The 18,721-nt window shown below is 44.1% G+C and overlaps 1 protein-coding gene across 1 annotated transcript in view; it reads left to right on the top strand.

Moving 5' to 3' along the window:
• The window catches only part of auts2a (activator of transcription and developmental regulator AUTS2 a), a 271,187-nt gene that overhangs the window by 247,071 nt on the left and 5,395 nt on the right, over positions 1-18,721 (top strand). The window contains exons 7-14 of the mRNA XM_026371485.2: positions 10,831-11,395; positions 12,425-12,714; positions 14,435-14,673; positions 15,539-15,583; positions 16,810-16,905; positions 16,996-17,067; positions 17,399-17,428; positions 18,440-18,511. Of these exons, the coding sequence (XP_026227270.1) occupies positions 10,831-11,395; positions 12,425-12,714; positions 14,435-14,673; positions 15,539-15,583; positions 16,810-16,905; positions 16,996-17,067; positions 17,399-17,428; positions 18,440-18,511 (1,409 nt within the window). The remainder of the gene's footprint in view (positions 1-10,830; positions 11,396-12,424; positions 12,715-14,434; positions 14,674-15,538; positions 15,584-16,809; positions 16,906-16,995; positions 17,068-17,398; positions 17,429-18,439; positions 18,512-18,721) is intronic.

The following is an 18,721-nucleotide window of genomic DNA, read 5'->3' as shown; positions in this document are numbered from 1 at the left end:
ACTTCCATCACATCCCCTCTGTGAATCTCAGTGTTTTTTAAGCAATTGCTGCTGCCTCGTGATGTCATTCTAGCATCCAGATTTTGGTTCTGGTTAATGACTTTAGGACTTTGTCCCTGAAATGTAGCATGGCAGCTTTATAGAAACAGCTAGTAAAGAAGAACATGGGATTAACAGAGCGAATAGGATGTTACTGCAAAACGATTCACCCCAACGGTGTTGGTGTTGCTTTGAGCAGCATGAAGTAGGATTTGAACTGAATAATGGCCCAAAGTTTACCGAACTACCCATTTTGGATTATATGGTCATGTAGAGTTTATCAAATAAAACCAAAGGCCAGCAATACTAAAAATGTACTCCTTTTATATTTAATCTTTATATTTTACAACACCATATAATTATATGGTGTTAAAATATAAAGATGGTTGGATTCTTCTCACACCACAGGGCACTACTATCATGTTCAAGTTTTTTTACCTGAATCAAAAAAATTCACCACCACTCCAATCTCTTTAATCCTCAGTGGTCACTGCAGGAATCCTGGAAATCGAAGCCTAGTCAGATTTTGTGGTTTCAACACTGTCTAGAGTCATCTTACAGCTGCAGTGGGTGTTTTTTAAGGAATGATGTTGGGTAAAAGAGTCTTTATTTCCCTATCCACTCTTGCAGTGCCAGAGGTGGGTCAGTACCGCAAAAGTGTAAACACAGGCTTTTAAAAGACACAAAAAGCCAAGAGAGCGAGAGCATGAGGACTCTGATCAGCATTGATGAAAGCAATGCTTTAATTGCTCCCACAAGAGAAGAGGTTATCTTTTTTTCCCTTCTCACCCTCTCGGAGTCTCATAAATATGCAGGGCAGAAATAAAGCCCTAATGAGCCTCAGGGCAGATTAGAGAGGACTTCAGAGCAGGATCCTGGTTTGTTAGCAGCAGTCCACAGATCCCTTGTATGTGTTTCTGCTCTGCACACACTTTGCCTGGCTTTAATTTGTCTCAGACTGCATCATATTTTCACAGGCTACTGACTGCACAGAGACAGGTAAAATGAGTGCAGGGAAGATGTGACACTCTCATTGAAACTTTAGTGCAATATCGCCCCCTGGTGTTTGGTGGAACCCAAAGATGCTATTTCAGAGCTGAGTGTTTGGTGATGATGTGGTTAATTTGTGGCAGGCTATGTGTGTGTAAAGTTATATGTGTATCTTGGAAAGGAAATATAATGCATGTGCATTTGATACAAACACAATTTAACAAACTGTACAGTGCTCCATTTTATCACCATCTTTTGGTTCATTATCTCTGGCTTTTGGCCATTGTTCTTTAGAAGCCTTGCCAAACCCATCAATGTCCATCAGACTGTTACCATCTGCTACAGATTAAGCTGCTCCTGAAGAGAGCTATTTGATTTTGGGAATCGAGCATCCCCCCTTTATTCCACGTGTCAGGTTTTAGTGTAAATACTGTCATACAAAAACCAAAATGCCAGAAGCAATTGCTTTTTTAGGCCTCTTGAGCCAAGAGCAAACTGGCCATTGTGCCGGGACAGGCTGTACATCTGTTTTAGCTCTTAGTGTGCTGAGACAGGGGCTCTGCTGGTCCGTTTAGAGGAAAAGCTGGGAAGCAGTGTTTGGAAGCTTTTTCCCCTAAAGCCTGCACTCAGTCAGTGTGCAGTGTGTTGTTGTGATGTATGAATCCCCTGGCCATGCCTGACACAAGCAAGCCTGTCTGAGCCCATGTCTTCTCTGAGTAGGAGGCTGTGGACAGAGGCTTCATTGTTCCCCTAAAGTAACCCAAGCTCAGGGCAGCCGCTGCCCAAAGGGGGATATCAAGTTGTTCTCCCCAATAACACCACAATCCTAGCTTAAGCTCTGAGGCTTGACAAGGGAGCAGAAAGGCAGCTGACTGTTTGGACGACGGTGCAGTTCAAATAAACAGCTCAAATCCCAACCAGCCTCCCCTACACTAACCCTCCCTCTCCAAGTATTGCAGTTCCACAGCCATAGCTCATCACAGTGAGGCTTGCCAACAGCCCTCAGCTAATTTGTGGAGTTATTTTGAAAAGCATGTTGATGTGGCTGCGCTGGGGTTTCCTGAGAAAGAGGGCTGCAAGCAGAGAGAAGAGGGTGAGAACGTAGGCCTGGTTACACCCTACTGCTCTCTCTTTTGTGGGAGATGGGTAGCATTAGCAGACCACACAGTATTTCCATGCTAGAAGGAAGGAAGGATCAAAGTATGAGTGGACAGGACAGGAGAGATGGCCATTAACAGCTTCAAATCTGCCCCGGGTGTCCCGCTAATCCAACTGCAGTGAAACCTGAGCAAGGGGGTAATGAGACGGCACTTGACACGCTCACACACACATGCACGTAGACACGTTGGCTGCTTCTGTAATGCCAGTAAGGATTTAAAAAGTGAAAAGGCTACATGTAAATTGATACTTTACCAGATTTCGAGACATTTGATCCATGCATTCAAGTTATTACCCCTTGGGAATGAGGTTTTCTTATATCATTTTAACACTTTGCACAGGCTGTATTGAATCTGATCCTTGCGAGCAGCCCGAATATGCAGTGTAGATGTGTGTAAAACCAGTTGGCCCCATTTGAAAAAGAGTGCAAACCCAGGCTGATGAGTCTCTGGGGACAGATTTTCTTTCCAGCTCTCCATGCCACTCTCCCCAGTGAAAACATGGTGTTATCAGTGTCAGCTCGAGCTGTCACTCTCCTTATTGCTGCAAGCCAGTTACTCTCAAATTGTGCCTACTGGCTGAAGAGAGGGAGGAGGAGAGAAAAGCAGCAGCAATAGAGAAAGAAAGGGGGCATTTTTTACTTGACACAATGGATGAGCAGTGTCAGCACCCCATGATGCAGTTGGAGAGTTTTGGAAGAATGAAGGAGAGAGCTCAGGCTGTCTATCACCTCAGAGGAGCCAACTGTACAATTAACAGACAACCCCCATGGGCTGGTTTGGTTCAGTCGGCTGGGTTCAGCTGACAAGCTGACAGGGCCTCATGGAAGACAGGCCAATACGCAACAGATCCAGGCAGTGGACATAGAGCTGCACTACTTGTACCTCAGCCAGGGTGGCATTGGACCTGTGGACTGGTAAAGAGAGAGTGAGAGCGAGGGAGTGAAAAAGCAATGAGAATGTGGAAGGTGTTTAAGAGCCAGTGTGGGTTTTTATGAGCATGTGATTGTAATTGAGATTTCAGCATGTCTGCAGTTTACTGGATCAAGTGGCGATTGTCTGTTTCTCTAAGCTGCCACAGTGACTGACAAGAAACACATGTTGCAGAGCCAGTAAGTGTGTTGTGAAATACTTGAGTTGTTGACACAGCCTCAATTTTCTTTGATGCTATTTGTTTTGTTTTTTTGTATTAGATTTTCTGTTTCAGCAGACATACTTACTCACACATCGCTGTTGGGGGGTATTGTGGCGCAGTGGGGACATTAGGGCAAGAAGCAGATGACATGGTTGACATGACAATGTTCAGGTTGTAACAGAACACCTTTTGATTCCTGTCACACATCAGCCTCAAGTCAAAGCACTGAACCTATTGCCAAGTTTTGCATGAATTTCAAAAATGTCCTGCAGAGCTTGGCTAGTCACATTAGTACAGCACAGTAGAAATAAGTCACAGGTCTATTTTCTAGCCAGCCAAAGCAGCTGAACATGTTAAATGTTTTTATTTCCAAAATAAGTCTGAGAGTTTACACTTTTTACTTGGTGTGTAGTGATTTTCGTCTGTAAATGTTTGAACTGGCAAAGGAGCGACTCTGTATGGTACCGTGTGCTTCTCAGCAGTCCCCTCATTGTGGATCTCTCTCTAGGGAACATGCACAAAAATGGCCACCTACCACTTCTCACTCCACACTAGTAGAGATATCAGACATGTATGAGGTCAAATGGTCTGGCTTGCTCCACAGCTGTCTTGTCTCTTGGTGTACTTTTACACTGCTGTGACAGTGTGAGCTAAACAATTGCTGTGGACTGGATGGATCCTCATTACACGCTGCTGTTATTTCAAAGCCTCAGTGAGCCTGGTCATCACAGCCAAACCTGCAGAGGATCTGTCAGCCGCAGGCAACAAGTGTCCCCCTGAGGGCTGCCCTGCACAGGCCCGTGGCAGGAAAAGTCTGGTCCCTTGGTGAGCTTTTCCACCCTCCCCCTACCATTGGTCACCTGTGCCAGCATACCCGTCATCGAGTCTCTGACCCAACTCCTCTCTCGTTATGTTCTCTTCAGCCTGACCGCACACCCTAAGAGATATATAAAGATTTGTTCTCTGAAGGGGTGCTGGAAATATGACACTCTTTTGCCGCTACATACCCGTGCACATAAAGATGGCGATGGTGTTTTCGGTTGGTGGTGAAGTGGAAGATATCCAAACATTCAGTGCTCAGGAGCTGTCTAAGCAAGAAGGCAGCAGATTTTCTACATGCTGGCAGGCTGGGAAGTGAGCAGTGACAGTAAGACACAGAAACAGTTAAGAGCCATTACAGAGGCATCTGTAACCAGAGCTACAGCGGGTGGAAGAGTGTTGTCGCCACAGCTCTTTGTTAGTAAATGGCTTCATTATAACTCGAGAGAGGACACAGAGCACTTTTACCTTCACCAGGCATTGAGTGGAGTATGAACGGTGCATGGATGGATACTAGCAAAGGTAGGCGATGGGACAGAGCAAATTTCTTTCCATTTCGGCTCCTATCTCTCACTCTTGCAGTTCCATCTTCCTCTGTCTCTCTCACTCTGTCATACTGTAAACATGTGTAAGTGCTTGTTCTTTGTGGTCTGGCAACGGCTCCTCTATGGCCTTGCATCTGTCAGAAGAGCTCAGAACATTCAGTGGCTTACTAAGCCCAATTACCCCAGATTGCTACCATTTCACAGAGGATCAGAGTCACAGACAGTCTATCCTAGAAGAGGAGTCTGGGGTTTATGTCTCGGTTAACCGCACACACCGCGCACAATGACCTCACTGCTTATACACACACTATTTACATTTACATATGTGCTTATTTTGGCTTTGCAACTTGTAATACAAAATTCATAAACCAAAAGAGACAAGCATGAAATATAGATGTTAGGAAAGGCTTAACAACTTTCCCCCACCACCCGCTTGCTTATGGTCTTTTGCTCGATTACCGCTTGTTAAAGAAGCAGGTTGTGTTACTGTGAGGTGATATCGGCACACTGTGGAATTCTCACTGAAAGACTACACGTCATGCTCTCACAGCCAGAATAGTTGGCCTGCTCACCTACCCCTTCCCCCTGTCTTTATTTCTGTTTAGCTTCCCACTCACCCTCTTCCCCAGCTACCCATGGCACCCACTAATAAAACAGCTCCAGTCCAAGACCCTCCACACAGCATGATATGCAGGCTGAGTAACCCAACACGCTACTCTGGTGAGTTGCTGACATGAGTGAGAGTCTGGGAGGGCCAGCAGGGGAGCGTCCATCATTGTCAGGTCCTAGCACCCTGAGCTCTCAACTGGGGCATGTCCAACACCCATGCCTGTGCGGTATGAACTCATTGCCATGAGGTGTACTCTCAAGACAGGGGGGATTTCACTGAGGGTGGTGGTACTGCTCTTAGAGCAGCTAATGCTGTTAAAGTCTTCAGGGCCTTAGGAGGGAGGAATAAGGAGCTAATAGACTGGAGATTCTCTGGAGGCTTTGGCTATGAGATCAGGGAGAAAGCTTCCTCAGCAAAGGTTATTGACACAGGGTTTAAGCTTCTATGTGAATTGATATCCCAAGACTGAAGTACATGTCTTAACTTTTTTTTACTTATACAGTATATTTGCTGGATAAATATGAATTAATCCATTCCAGAGCAAAAACCAATCTAACAGCCCCTTAAAGCCTCTATAGAGGCTCTATTGTGGTGTCTCTGCAGATGAGTAAATTAATCCCTTGATTAATGTGCAGACTTGGGGCGACATGAACTGTCACCACTCCGGGCACCATAGAGGGCTATTAGATCATCAGGGATCTCACAACACCTTCCAGTCCCACAGACATGGGAGTTGAGCACAGATGTCATCTGCTAATATGAACTCCAGGGTATTCCACTGACAAAGACAGATTCTCCTGAGTGTGACAACATCGTAAGTTTCACATGAAGTACTCACTGGAGTGGCATTGTATTGGACTGCATTACCATGTACAGTATATGTATACCTAATAAACTGGCAAGTTTCAAAGCACATGGAGAGTAAAGGGAAAGATGCTGCTGTAAGTTGTGTGTTGACTTGGCGGGTCACAGTGCTGAGACTGTGGTTTTATGAGCATGTGCAAGTGGGAGCAGGCACTGACAGAAACTAGAGGTCTGCTGTTTATTGTTCTCCTCTGTGTGGAACAGAAATCTGTTAAAGATGTCTACCATTAATGCGACTGCTGGCTTCATTAAGAACAAATAAACAGTTGCTAGTCCCTCACCAAGGAGTTTATTAGTGAACATATGCTGTCTAAACCACTCCTGAGGTCAGACCACTGTCAACACTTGCTGCTCAATTACAACTCTAATTTTGTTGTCAAAACTATGTAAATAGAAGAGAAGTGAGTTTGCTCCATTTTTTTCAGGGACTAAATGGTTTCCAGACTCAAGCCTGGGGCTAAATTGTTTATTAAGACGTTCAGAATAACTGGGGAATATGAATATTTTTGAGGAAGACTTTTTATTCCACCAGCCCCATGGAGCCGAGAAAGATCCTGATTGGAAATATTATTTACTGAGATATACCAGTGAAAATAGATGGTGCAGTGACATCCACAAATCCTCATTCAGCACTTTAATTCATTCAACTGGAACAAAGAGTCTGCCTCTGTGGTTATTGTTCTGTTTTCTGAGGAGAAGCTTGATGATGATGTATGCCGAGCAAAGAAGACAAAGTGAATAGCAGGAAAATGAAGCCTCATCTCAGTAACACAATTGTTCACCTGCTGGGAGTCCACCCTCACTAGCCCACACAGTTTTAAAAATCTCTTTGGACCAAATTGATGTGTTCCTCGTGTTCCACACTGGACTACAGTTTCCAGCAAATGCATTGTGTTGTCTGGAGTGAGCTCTACTGAGAGCAGCATGATATTTGAAAGGTTTGGATCTGATTCTGCTTAGCGATGCACAGCAGGGAGTGGGGTGGGGAGAGAGAAAACCAGTTGCAGGGGTGACAGTGAATGAGTGGAATTTCCAAGGCCTCTGTCAACAGTGACAGACAGCTCTGGGTTTCAGAGTAGTCAGGGCCTCTCCTGACAAAGAGGTGTTTTGTCTTGTTTTTTCTACCTTAGAATTCCATAGATACTGCGCTATGTGTCTGCAGGCTACATTTCATTATAATGTATCCACATTCACACAAAGCTAAATGCTGCCTCATCTCTGATGCACCAGCAACAGCATGTCAGCCCTTTCTGCATTTTGCCTTGGATCAGTCTTTAGGTTTGAGCTACACACAGTAGCTGTGGTCAGCTGTCAGTCTCATGGCTGCTGCTGCTGCTATGTGTGAGCTTGTTGGTTTTGTTTGATTGGAGCTATGTGACCTCTGCCTGGATGAAATCCCATACATGACTGTGAGGGTTTAGAATGTGTCAAGGTACTATTTTGAGGAGGCATGGGCAAAATGGGTGACTGCATGGGACACAGGCTTGGTATGTCGCAGATACCGATATAGCCATCAATTTGTCAGGATGTCTCCAGGCCCTGGTGTCCGCTGTCATATCCACCCACACTCAAATTAGAGAGAGAGAGACATTAGCAAAAAGGTTTTGGCTGGAGTTGGGCTGATGTACACTCAGACAGGTGCTGACCTGTATGTTGCACTTAAAAGATGATCTTACTGCTTGTTTGTTAATCATTTAGAGGGACTAGCTGTATCTAGTGACAGCTTTGGAATATAATATGTAAAGTTAATCCACTTATGTACTGTAACATATTAAACTACATAACATTGTTCATGTCATTTTGCCAGACCTCATATAAGTCCCTCTGCAGATCATAGTACTGTGCATAGAAGGTCTTGGTCATGTTTTTTTTTAAATTGCTGCTCCAATGTAAATACATTGATGACTAAGAACCATTAACCAATCAGTGCACAGACCCGTTAACTATGCAGGCTTGAAGTGATGTTGGCAGCTCTAATGAGTTGTGGTCCACTACAGGACAGAGACAACAAAGGTGAGATTAAAAAAGAGCAGGAAAGAGATCTACATACAAATGAGGTGTTTATTGCACTTTTTAATCACAGACAGAGTTTTTTCTTATACATTTGTCACATTCTCTTTTATATTATCATATTAGATTTTGTTCAGCCAGATCAAAGTTGGAGCCTGTCTAATGATTACATGCTGCAGTGTAGCTTTAACCATGTAGAGAGATACAAAGCAGTGGTGGTGTGTGCAGCTAATGCACTGTGAACAGTAGGAGCTTGCTCACCCTGGGATAATGAGTTATCCTCCTAAGCCCATTGCCACGTACCCTGACATCCAGTCTTTAATAATTGTCTTTCCTGCACACTCTGTCTCTCTTAAACACACACACACACACACTCACACACTTAGCTGTGCCTCACAAAGTCTTCGTGGACCCAGTTCATTTCTTAAATGTGGTCTCTAGCTTTTGCCTCCCTGACTAACCCACTCAGCCACAGGCCTCAGTCTTTACTCTCACACTCTACCAAGCAGCACATACAAGTCAGAAACCACAACACTGCTGAAACACTGAGAAACAGCAGGGCTCCATATTTTGAGTAAACCAAGTGGGAATTGCACTTATTTGTTTCCAGGGATGAAGAAGACTGACAAATGAACCCTTGTGGGAGGGAAGCAGGCGTGTACTCCTCTTCTCTTCTTCCCCGCTCCGCCTGGCCCTGGAGTCTTCATTATGACTAGAATAGACACCTTCTTTTTAGCATGTTAGCACATTCTCAAAACAAGCTGTGGACCTCAGGGACTCAGAGGTGCAGCAGGAGACTTGAGAATTGGGAATTTCTCCTCTCCTGTCTGTTGTGGTGAAGTTGTTTGTCAGCAGCAGTCTTGACCGGTAATAGCATTTGGAAGCAAAGGGAAGACTGATGTGGATGAGGGACATGGATTTAAGGGCTGCTAGGTTTTCTTGTTCGTTGATGCATGCAAGTGTTGAACAGTGACGTGTTTTGTGTGCAGATGAAGAAACATAGTTTCACATTGCTGCATTACGAAGGAACTTTTCTTTTTTGTACTCGGCCAAAAACAACTAACAGAGATTATTAGAAATAGATTTCACCCAGACAAAGCATTATCTTTTGTCTACTGACAGGCTGGTAGATGTCCCAGTAAGCTCTCCCACACAGAGTAGGAGTCAATAGCTGTTATTGTAGATATTGATTGTGATCATGCACTAAGAATTGTCTCCTCTGAACCTTAACTACAATACCACATGCACCTGGGGCTGCTAATACCTTGCTTAGCATTTAAATGCTAATGGCTGAATGATCTGATAGAGCCCTGTTAGCTCAGCTTGCTCCCAGTGGAGTTGGTCTACAGGGAGTAGTGTGTCAGTGAGATGGAGGTCCGCTGTGACAGCCTGCAGCCCTGCAGTGCAGGCTCCTGTCTCAGCCCAGGGGACTCTGTCCCATCTACAACTCTGTGGCAGGTAAAGGAGCTTAGCTGGCTTCGCTAAGGAGGAGGAGGAGCCCTCGCTTCTACTCTTAAGCCCCCTGAGGCCTGGGGGAGAGTTAATTACAGTTTATGTATGCACTGTCATCTCCCATGAGCCTCTCTGCCTCTGAAGCAGCCAAGCTGACTGCTGGTTTCTGAGCACTTTGTTCTGTAGGAGGAGGTCCCTGCAGAGGAATACCCTGGACGGAGCTTATTAGCTATTGTTCTGTGTGACTTCAACGATGTACAGCAGTTATTATTAATTCTTTTGATTAATTCACACTTCGGACATAATGGAGTCCAGCCAGGGCTCTTAATGGCAGGTAATTGCTGGTTTTGTGCAATTACTGAAAATCCATAAAATGAATCCTCACCTTTCCAGACAGCAAGCTAAAGGCTTGCTGGCTTGGCTAAAGCCAAAGGCATTATTCATGTCACATGCCAAAGTGAATGCAGTGTCCCTTAAGATGCACTAACAGTCATAACTCTCAAGCCAGATAAAGAACACACAGCCGTGTCTCCTAAGATAAGATATGACTCCTGGTCTATGTTATTTAGATTAAATTAAAGTTAGGTAAGTGGTAATAAGGAGACAACCTGACACCATGCAAACCTGCACCCTGCATAGTTCAGCTGTTCTGCCAGACAATGCTGGTAATCGACCTTGTATATCATATAAATGTATTTAGCCTAAAAGAGAAAATCACATTTGAGCTGTGTAGTTTCTCACCAGAGTTGGTGCTAACGCCTGCACTAAAGGGCGGGAAGTAGTGTTTTTGATGGCACCACCTCAAACCCCAGCAGGGCGTCAGTATGAGGAGGAAGAGTAGGAAACAATGTGGGTGCCAGTTTGTGGGGCTGTCTGTTGGCTAAAACCTAACGCAGTAAGCTTGGCAGAGGAGATGGCAGTTAGAAAGACAAGACTCTACAAAGGGCCTGCGGCTCCTATGCAGTGTCTTTGTTGGAACTAAGGGTGTTCATCTGTAGTCTTCATTTACCTGAGTAAAGGCAGTCATTATGCAGATAAAGACCTTAGCATCTGTAAAATCCATGACCTTGTTCTTGACTTTGAGCAGATTATAGTCCATTAACATTGCATTTATATTTCTTTTGTGCAAATGGACAATCAGCTTGGACACTAGTTGTAAGTGGAGGTTGGAGAAAGCATTTATTCACAGTTCTTCTTTCTTTTATACAGTTCCAGATTTTGGCATCGATGTGCTCTCTACCAATGGCAGCCAGGAGCCTCACGGCCCAGGCCTCCTCAAGGTGTCAGGTCTAGAGCGGAGTCAAGAGAGGAGCCAGGAGAGCTGCAGGGATCCACAGTCTCCTGCATCGAGCATCCCCAGCCAGCCATTGCCCCCCCAAGCCCTCCCCCTTTCCCAGCCCCAGCCATCCGCCCCCCAGTCCCTGTCCCCTCTTTGGACACAGACAAACGGCCCTACCCAGGCCTCTGCCTCAACCCACCTGCCCCCACGTTCAGAGGCTCCTCCCAGGCCTCAGACACCTGCAGTCCTGCCTCTCGCCCAGGGCCAAGAGCCCTCACCGCCCCCTCCTCCCAGGCCACACCACCAGGCTGAACTGCTCTCCCACCCCCGACCACCACCGACACCCAGCCTTCACCCACATCCACCATCGCCTGCCCTCCCAACACACCACCCTCATCAACAGCATCTAAGTCAGGCAGGGCCCCACCGGCCCCCATCCCGCTGCCACCCGCGGCCTCTTTCTGCCTACAACAGCCTCAACCTCAACGGTCACAGGTAGGACTAATATCAGACAACTTTACACAGAGATAAGCTTATTACAAACAAGACCTCCATATTCATGCAAATACTAAAATATCTCTTGTGCTAAAAGTACTTGAGATGTAAATTGCCATCAGGGAGAGCTTCAAGTTCCTGATCGCTAAACAGTAGCATTCACTGGATTATTAACATTAGGGGCCACACTGCTTTCTGAGTACCTGTATTTTATTAGCCAACATTGTCATCTGGGTTTTTGAGGTTCCAGCCCCCAACAGTTAAAAAATGACGAGCCCGTGCAAGCCCAGTTTAAGTCTGTTTTGTTCTGTGTCTGCTGAGAAGCACAGAGGCATCTGAAACTCTCTTCATAATTTAAGACTCCAAGATCGCTGCTTCAGAACCCACTCAGTCCCAGCGACAGCTCTGCCTCGCAGGCTCTTAGGACTTTGCTTTGCCTCCCACTCTCTGTGCCAGCCCTGCCGGTGTGCCAACAGGGCCTGGCACCCACTGTGAATAATCACGGCTGGGGCCCACAGCAAAGAGCGAGCGCTGCAAATGAGCTTTTAGGCTTAGTTTGTAGAGCTGTGGAGACGTGGGTTCTGTGACTACCCCTGGGGAAAACCCACACACACTACAAAAGGCTGTTTGCTTACACATGCATACATACCCTCTCTCCGTCTCATCCCGTTTCCAGTGCACATGTTCAGTACCTGGCACTGGAGGAAGTGCCTTAACAGAAGCTGTTCAAAGACAGATGCTCATTCTGTAATGCTTGCCAGCAGTGGTTTATTTGCATCTGAGGGTTGTGAATGTGGTGTTTTTGCGGATGATGTTTGCCCTGGATTCGGTGAAGCACAAGAGAGAAATGGGGAGGCATTTGTAAATGGGGGACAGTTGAAGTGTGAAAACACTGAGCTGGGAATTGAATGTTGGAGCAAATGGAGATGAGGGGATGTGGAGGAACAACTGTTAATTTTGACTGATCATGCCTAGTTTCACCTGGCTCCTTTCTCTATATGTCTTCCTTCTTTCTATCTCTCTCTACAGCAGCAGCAGAAGCAGCACCCCGGGCAACAAACCCCACGGACCCCCTGCTCCCTCCTTGCACCTTCCCCACCCGCCTCCTCCAACGGCGGCCGCAGCAGCCTCTGTCTTCCCCCTGCCCTTGGGGGCTAACCAGAGCACCCCTCACAGCTTTCCCCCTGCCTTGCAGTCCTCATCGCACCCTCATCACCCAAATATGTTCGCTCCTCCAGCGGCCTTGCCTCCACCACCACCACTGACATCTAGCACCCTGCCAGTACCCGGACATCCTGCTGCTGGGAGTGCCTACTCAGGTAAACATCTCAGACTACCAGTATATGTCCCCATGTCGCCCCCAAGTGGTGTGGCAGAGAACTGTGCACGAAGGAGACAAAAAAACAACAAGCCTTTTACTGTCCTTCAGTGGGGGTTTGCATCAGGTTCCCAGGAAGGCTGAGACATATGGGTAGTACATGAGGACACATTTCAGAGCAGCACTTGAATTTAAAGTAGTTGAGGTGTGAAGACTGTTGGCCAAACAGAATGTTACTCCTAACTATTTAAAGATCCACATGTACTCCATTGTTTTGTGCATTTATAGTTGTGTGGGCAGTTCAAGTTCACGCTCTGCCATGATCTGATTGATTGGCCCTCCACACCAGTAATATCTACCACCAGGACACAAAAGTGATTACAGACCCAGTGCACATTTCCGAGCTGTCAAGCTAAATGTCAGGGTCAGTGTGGAAACAGGAGGGAGGCTTGAGCAATGTGCCTGAAACTTACATTTTCACCTGCAATGGACAATACAGAACAGAGCAGGATTTTGTTCAGATCAAATGTTTATACCTAGAGAATTCCAGGTCAATCTCAAGCCTACAGCTGGAGATAAATGTAGAACATGCTATCGTGAGTCACAGTGGAATAGAAAGGATAAGATTACTCTGGAGAAGAAATTTAAAAAACTGCCAGTGATTACTTGAAAACCATTCTTTCTCCAAAGACTGAGCGGAGGTTATTAGAGCAACAGATGTTTTTGTCTCAGGGGGGCTGTAGTGTGTCAAATCACAACATCTGACAGTTCCTGCAGTCAGACTGTTCTAATCTTCTTGAGCCTTGCTTAAATTTAAAATGACACGATGATAATCACAGTCATTTCCTGGTTATTTCTTTTTTTTATATTAGATGACATATATACATGAGGCCCAGACCCTCCAGGGGTCTTTGAGGGAGATCCACCAGGACCTGTCTTAATTTGTGACATAATTAACAAGTCTAATTACAGTCTTTTCTTTCAGAACTTATTTTTTCATGTACAGCCTAAACAATGTTTAATTAAAATGAGGATGTGCATTTCCTGAAGGAAAAAATGCTGCAGCTGCTGCTGGGATATTTCATCAGCATAACAGTTGAGAAGCAGAATAGTGTTTTTAGTTGTGTGCATGTGCAAGTATGAAAAATGACCAGACTTTATAACTAACCACATGGTGGTGCAAGAAATGTCCCAACAATGCTAAGTGGAACTTGTGTATGCCGGATGTAGGAGTTGTATAATTTTATTTCATTATTAAATTGGTTTGGCTGAATTTAGTTACAAGTAGAAAAAGCATTTGAGAATTCTCTGCATGTATTTGACCAAACCAACAAATGTTTAACCTATTACAAACACCACATTATAGGCTACATTAAACAAATGGACCATATTTAAAGTTAAGTGTGATTAAGATTGAATGAAATACAGCTCTGGAAAATAAAAAGAGACCACTAGAAAATAACCATTTCTCAGGTTACGTTCTTTATAGATGCATGTACTGGTGTAATGAACAGACTGTTGTTATTTAGAGCATACATTTAAAGGAAATGACAACTTTTTCATTTTCAGAGCTGTTTGAAGTATAGGAAGCTGAAAATGTGTTCAGCAACAAAACTGCATGTTAGTACTGGAACTATAAGTCTGAGTCAAAATGCTTGAACTGGTCAGTCCCCCTCTGTTCATTAACAAACTAATCCTGCTCCTTTTCTCTTTTTCTGCAGAGCAAGACCTTCTTCGCCAGGAGCTCAACACCCGTTTCCTGGCCTCCCAGAGCGCAGACCGTGGTGCCTCACTGGGCCCTCCACCCTACCTGCGAACAGAGTTCCACCAGCACCAGCATCAGCACCAGCATCAGCACCAACACACCCACCAGCACACTCACCAGCATACCTTCACGCCCTTCCCCCACGCCATAATGCCTACCCCAGCACCGCCCATGGTGCGTACCCCTGCCAGAAATGTGAGGATAAGTAGAACACAACTGTGTTGTGTTGGGGAGGGCGGGGTCAATGGAAAAGAGTTTTGATGTTCTCTAATAATGACATTTACATGTGTAGGAGTGGGCGGGCATGGCATTGAAAGTGTTTTCACTTCGTGGTTTGGAGCCTAAGGTTTTACACAGTACTGCAGGGACCTGTGAGTTTCTGTGGCCTTTCAATGATGATCATGTGTGTCCGCTCACGCCACAGTGAGGTTTTTTTTTCTTCCAGAGAGCCTTTCCAGTGTTTTCTCTGGCATACTGTAGGATTCTAGACTTGAACACTGTTATTTTCTAAATTGGCAATAACTTTCCCAAATCAGTTCAGAGTCAGCTTTCAGAACATAATACACTTTATGAATTTAATGACGTAATTTAGTCCCATTTGAAGGTTTCTATTCCTGGCAAATGCTTTGTGTTAAGAACCCTTATGTTTGTTAGAGGGGACCACAGGCAACGGGTAGTTGGACTTCCCTCGCCCACATAGGGTTCACTTGACTCTGATGATGCCTCAAAGGCAGCACAGTGAGGCCTCCGACAGCTAATGAGGCCATAAAAAGGCTCTTTATAGCTGCACTGTTTAGTCTTGACTGGGAAAATGTTCTCCCTGAGCTTGTGATGCACAACTAAAAGGAGACCAAATAAGACACAGACAGTTGCTCCACAACTAAGACACGGAGCCTGCACCAGTTTACAATGTTCTTATTTATAAAATACAGTTTGTGATGTATTTCGTGTGGGCCTAAACTTGCCCAGAAACAAGCCACTCTCAATCTGTGCTAGTCTTTCTAGGTTATCATGTCTTTTCTAAATCTTTGAACTTAGATCTGTTTTATTTCTCCTACAGTTTGAAAAATACCCAACAAAAGTTGATCCCTTCTACAGACACAGTGTGAGTTTCCCTACCGCTGTCCTATCTGCCTGCAGAGCAGTTTGTTGCTTGCCTATTCTGCCATTCCAGCCCATGCGAGTTTGTTTGAAATCTGTGTGTGTGTATATTTGTGTATATATGTGGATTAATGTCAGTTTAGTACTATTACTGTGAGGACTTTGCATTGACTTGACTGTGGAAGGTCCTCACCACTTCAAAGGGCTCTGGATTAGGTTAGGGTTAGAGTTGGGCTAAGGGTTGCAGTGTAGACGTTTGGTTGTGAGAGTTAGGCTGCATGTGACTAGGGATTTAAGTTGTCCCCACAACTTCAGCTTTTACACTTCAGCTCCAGCCAGTGGTGTGATTAATGAAAAAATGCTGGATTCTTAGACCTTGGAAGCGCAGATTTACTTTGTGTGCATGTAACAGTGAAATTGTTGTGCATAATGAATATAGGAAGAGCCAGCTGCTCTATTACAGAGGAAACTAAGTTATTGCCAGAAGATTCTTATATCTTTGTCCTGTGTGTACTCGTCATTTGTATTTTTCTGCTAACAGTTGCAGCCTGCTCATTATTACGCACTAAAGGGACTCATTCCAAACACATTCCTACCATGTTCTACACACCTGTAGAACATGGTATTTTTATTCAAGCTCAGAGCCAAAGAAAAACAAAGTATTTATATTCCAGCCACCACTGGGTCAAATAGATCTTGCAGAGTGTTGTTTGTTTCTAAACACTTCATTTAGTACCAGCAAATACCCTGAGGCCTTTTCCTCTCTATGAAAAACAGTGATGTCTTAAAACATGATGCATGAGGAAACACAAGTTGTATTTAAAACCTTCACCCACATCCTGATGTGCTTGTAATAACTCCTACAGGCAATTCAAGTTTAAATCATTCTGTTACAGCATCCACGATTCAAGCAATGTGAGTTCAGAAACAAGAAAAATATTCTCCACTAATGTGAGCGACAAGAACAGTTCCAGTTTAAATATGGTTGATTTTATATCTGTTTCTCTTCAAGATAACGTCATGGAAGGTCATGGAAGCCTTAAACGCTTGTTTGGCTTTGCATTTTACATCAAACATATAGTCGGTCATCAGTTGTAACTTCTGACTGAATGTTGTGGTTCATCTATCACTGTGATGTGTTTGTTCCATAATGTCTCATGAAGCCGTTGTTGTGCATGTTGCTGACAGACTGAACCATCCTCACACTTCTCTCCCTATTTTCTTCCTCAGCTCTTCCACTCCTACCCACCGGCCATGTCTGGCCTTCCCCCTGTCATCCCTCCGACCGGGCCTTTTGGTTCGCTGCAGGGCGCATTTCAGCCCAAGGTAAGGACGCCAGCATACACCTACAGACAAAGTGAGTACAGGAGTTATTTACGGAGAATCTTATTTTGATCTGTGTCTGGTGCCGTCTAGACCTCTAATCCCCTTGATGTGTCCACAAGACCTGGAGCCGTCCCACACACATTCTTACAGAAGGACCCCAGGGTAAGAGCACATACACCCGATGTTCACAGTAAAGCAGGAACCTTTAGGCCTTAGTGTTACATAAGCCTTTGAATCATCAGATAAATGTTTTCAACTGCAAACTGTTACTGTAAAAGCTTCATATGCAGCTTGTGGATGTTTCCCGTCTTCACATGATATATTTATATGTAGAAACATCTTTAACAGCTGTGTTTGATTTACTTCTGAAATGCTCAATTTTGAAGAAATTTGATATCAGTAAGGTTAAAATGAAATTTACACACAGACATTAATTAGTGTTTGTAAAATAATACAGAAAAATAACTTTTTTTTCCTCCTCTTGCTTCTGTAGCTAACAGATCCATTTCGGCCCATTCTCAGGGTGAGTGCTTACTGTCTACAGTGTGTCCTCACACACACACACACACACACACACACACACAAATAATCCAAGATGCCTTAAAGGGGTTTTGCTAATGAAGTAGATAGTGTCTTTAATTAAATAAGTGCTGCACTTGGAAGCTGAGTGTACTACTTAATACTGCAACAGAGCTTGATTTTATTTGCACTTTAAGATGCAAATAAACAAATGACAATTTATTCACCTTCAAACAAGGCCATTTTGATGTAGTTCAATGTACAAGCAATGGTTATAAACAAAACCTTATTTAGTGTCAAATATCCTGCCTCTAGACTGAAAATAAGAAGGACTTATGTAATTGAATGTACTGCTGTAATGCAGTCGCTTCAGAGCAGTATTTAGACTAGTGGTTGACTGATACGGGTTTTTCAGTAACCAGTGCTCATCTTTAGAGAGCAGGGAGGTCAGTGGTCATTTATAATGATCACTGAGCAAATAGTACTCAGTACTAATAAAACCAGAGTAGAAATAATTAAAAATTATTAATATAAGAATGTGACTAATACAGGTTTGACAGTTTACTAGTACACATAATAGTCCTGCCATTAGGAATTGGATGATGTTTAATAAGAATAAAGTACCTAGAAATCAGTTCTTTTTACTCACTACTGCTGATCAGGGAGCCTACAAGAGTGTGGGGCTGCAGTCAGACACAGATGGACTGTGTCTGAGCTTCATTGGAGGCAAATTGAATAGACTGGACATAGTTTATATGCAGAATGTGCATATGTCTGTTTATCTCTGTACTGAAACTAATTATAGTCACTACAGGTAGACATTTGAATTTGATAGAGAGAGAGCTGGAGAGGGAGAGAGAGATTTAAATATAAACAATAATTGTGAGTCTAAAATACCTTGAACATCAGGAACATTCCTAGTTTATAAGTACAAACCTACTGCACCAGAGTTGTACTGTAATATCCTATCTAGCAGTATCTAAAGAGTAAAGCTTTTGTTTCTTTGTGGTTACAGAAACCAGGGAAGTGGTGTGCCATGCATGTTCATATCGCCTGGCAGATTTACCACCACCAGCAGAAAGTAAAGGTGAGGACTCACAACTCCTCTCTCTGCATTGTCTTGATGTAGTGTTAAAGATATGAGATAAAGATTTAAATCCACATACTAACTACATAGAAGTATATTATTCTTTAAAGCATATTGTTTTTTGCAGTTGTTTTACAAGTAATTAACTTATTACTTTTTTATACAAACAGGAGATCATGCAGTAAACACAACAGCCAATTGAAAAAAACA

This window comes from Anabas testudineus, chromosome 14 (genome assembly GCF_900324465.2).
Source record: "Anabas testudineus chromosome 14, fAnaTes1.2, whole genome shotgun sequence".
Lineage (NCBI taxonomy): Eukaryota > Metazoa > Chordata > Actinopteri > Anabantiformes > Anabantidae > Anabas > Anabas testudineus.
This window is presented reverse-complemented; position numbering and strand designations above follow the sequence as displayed.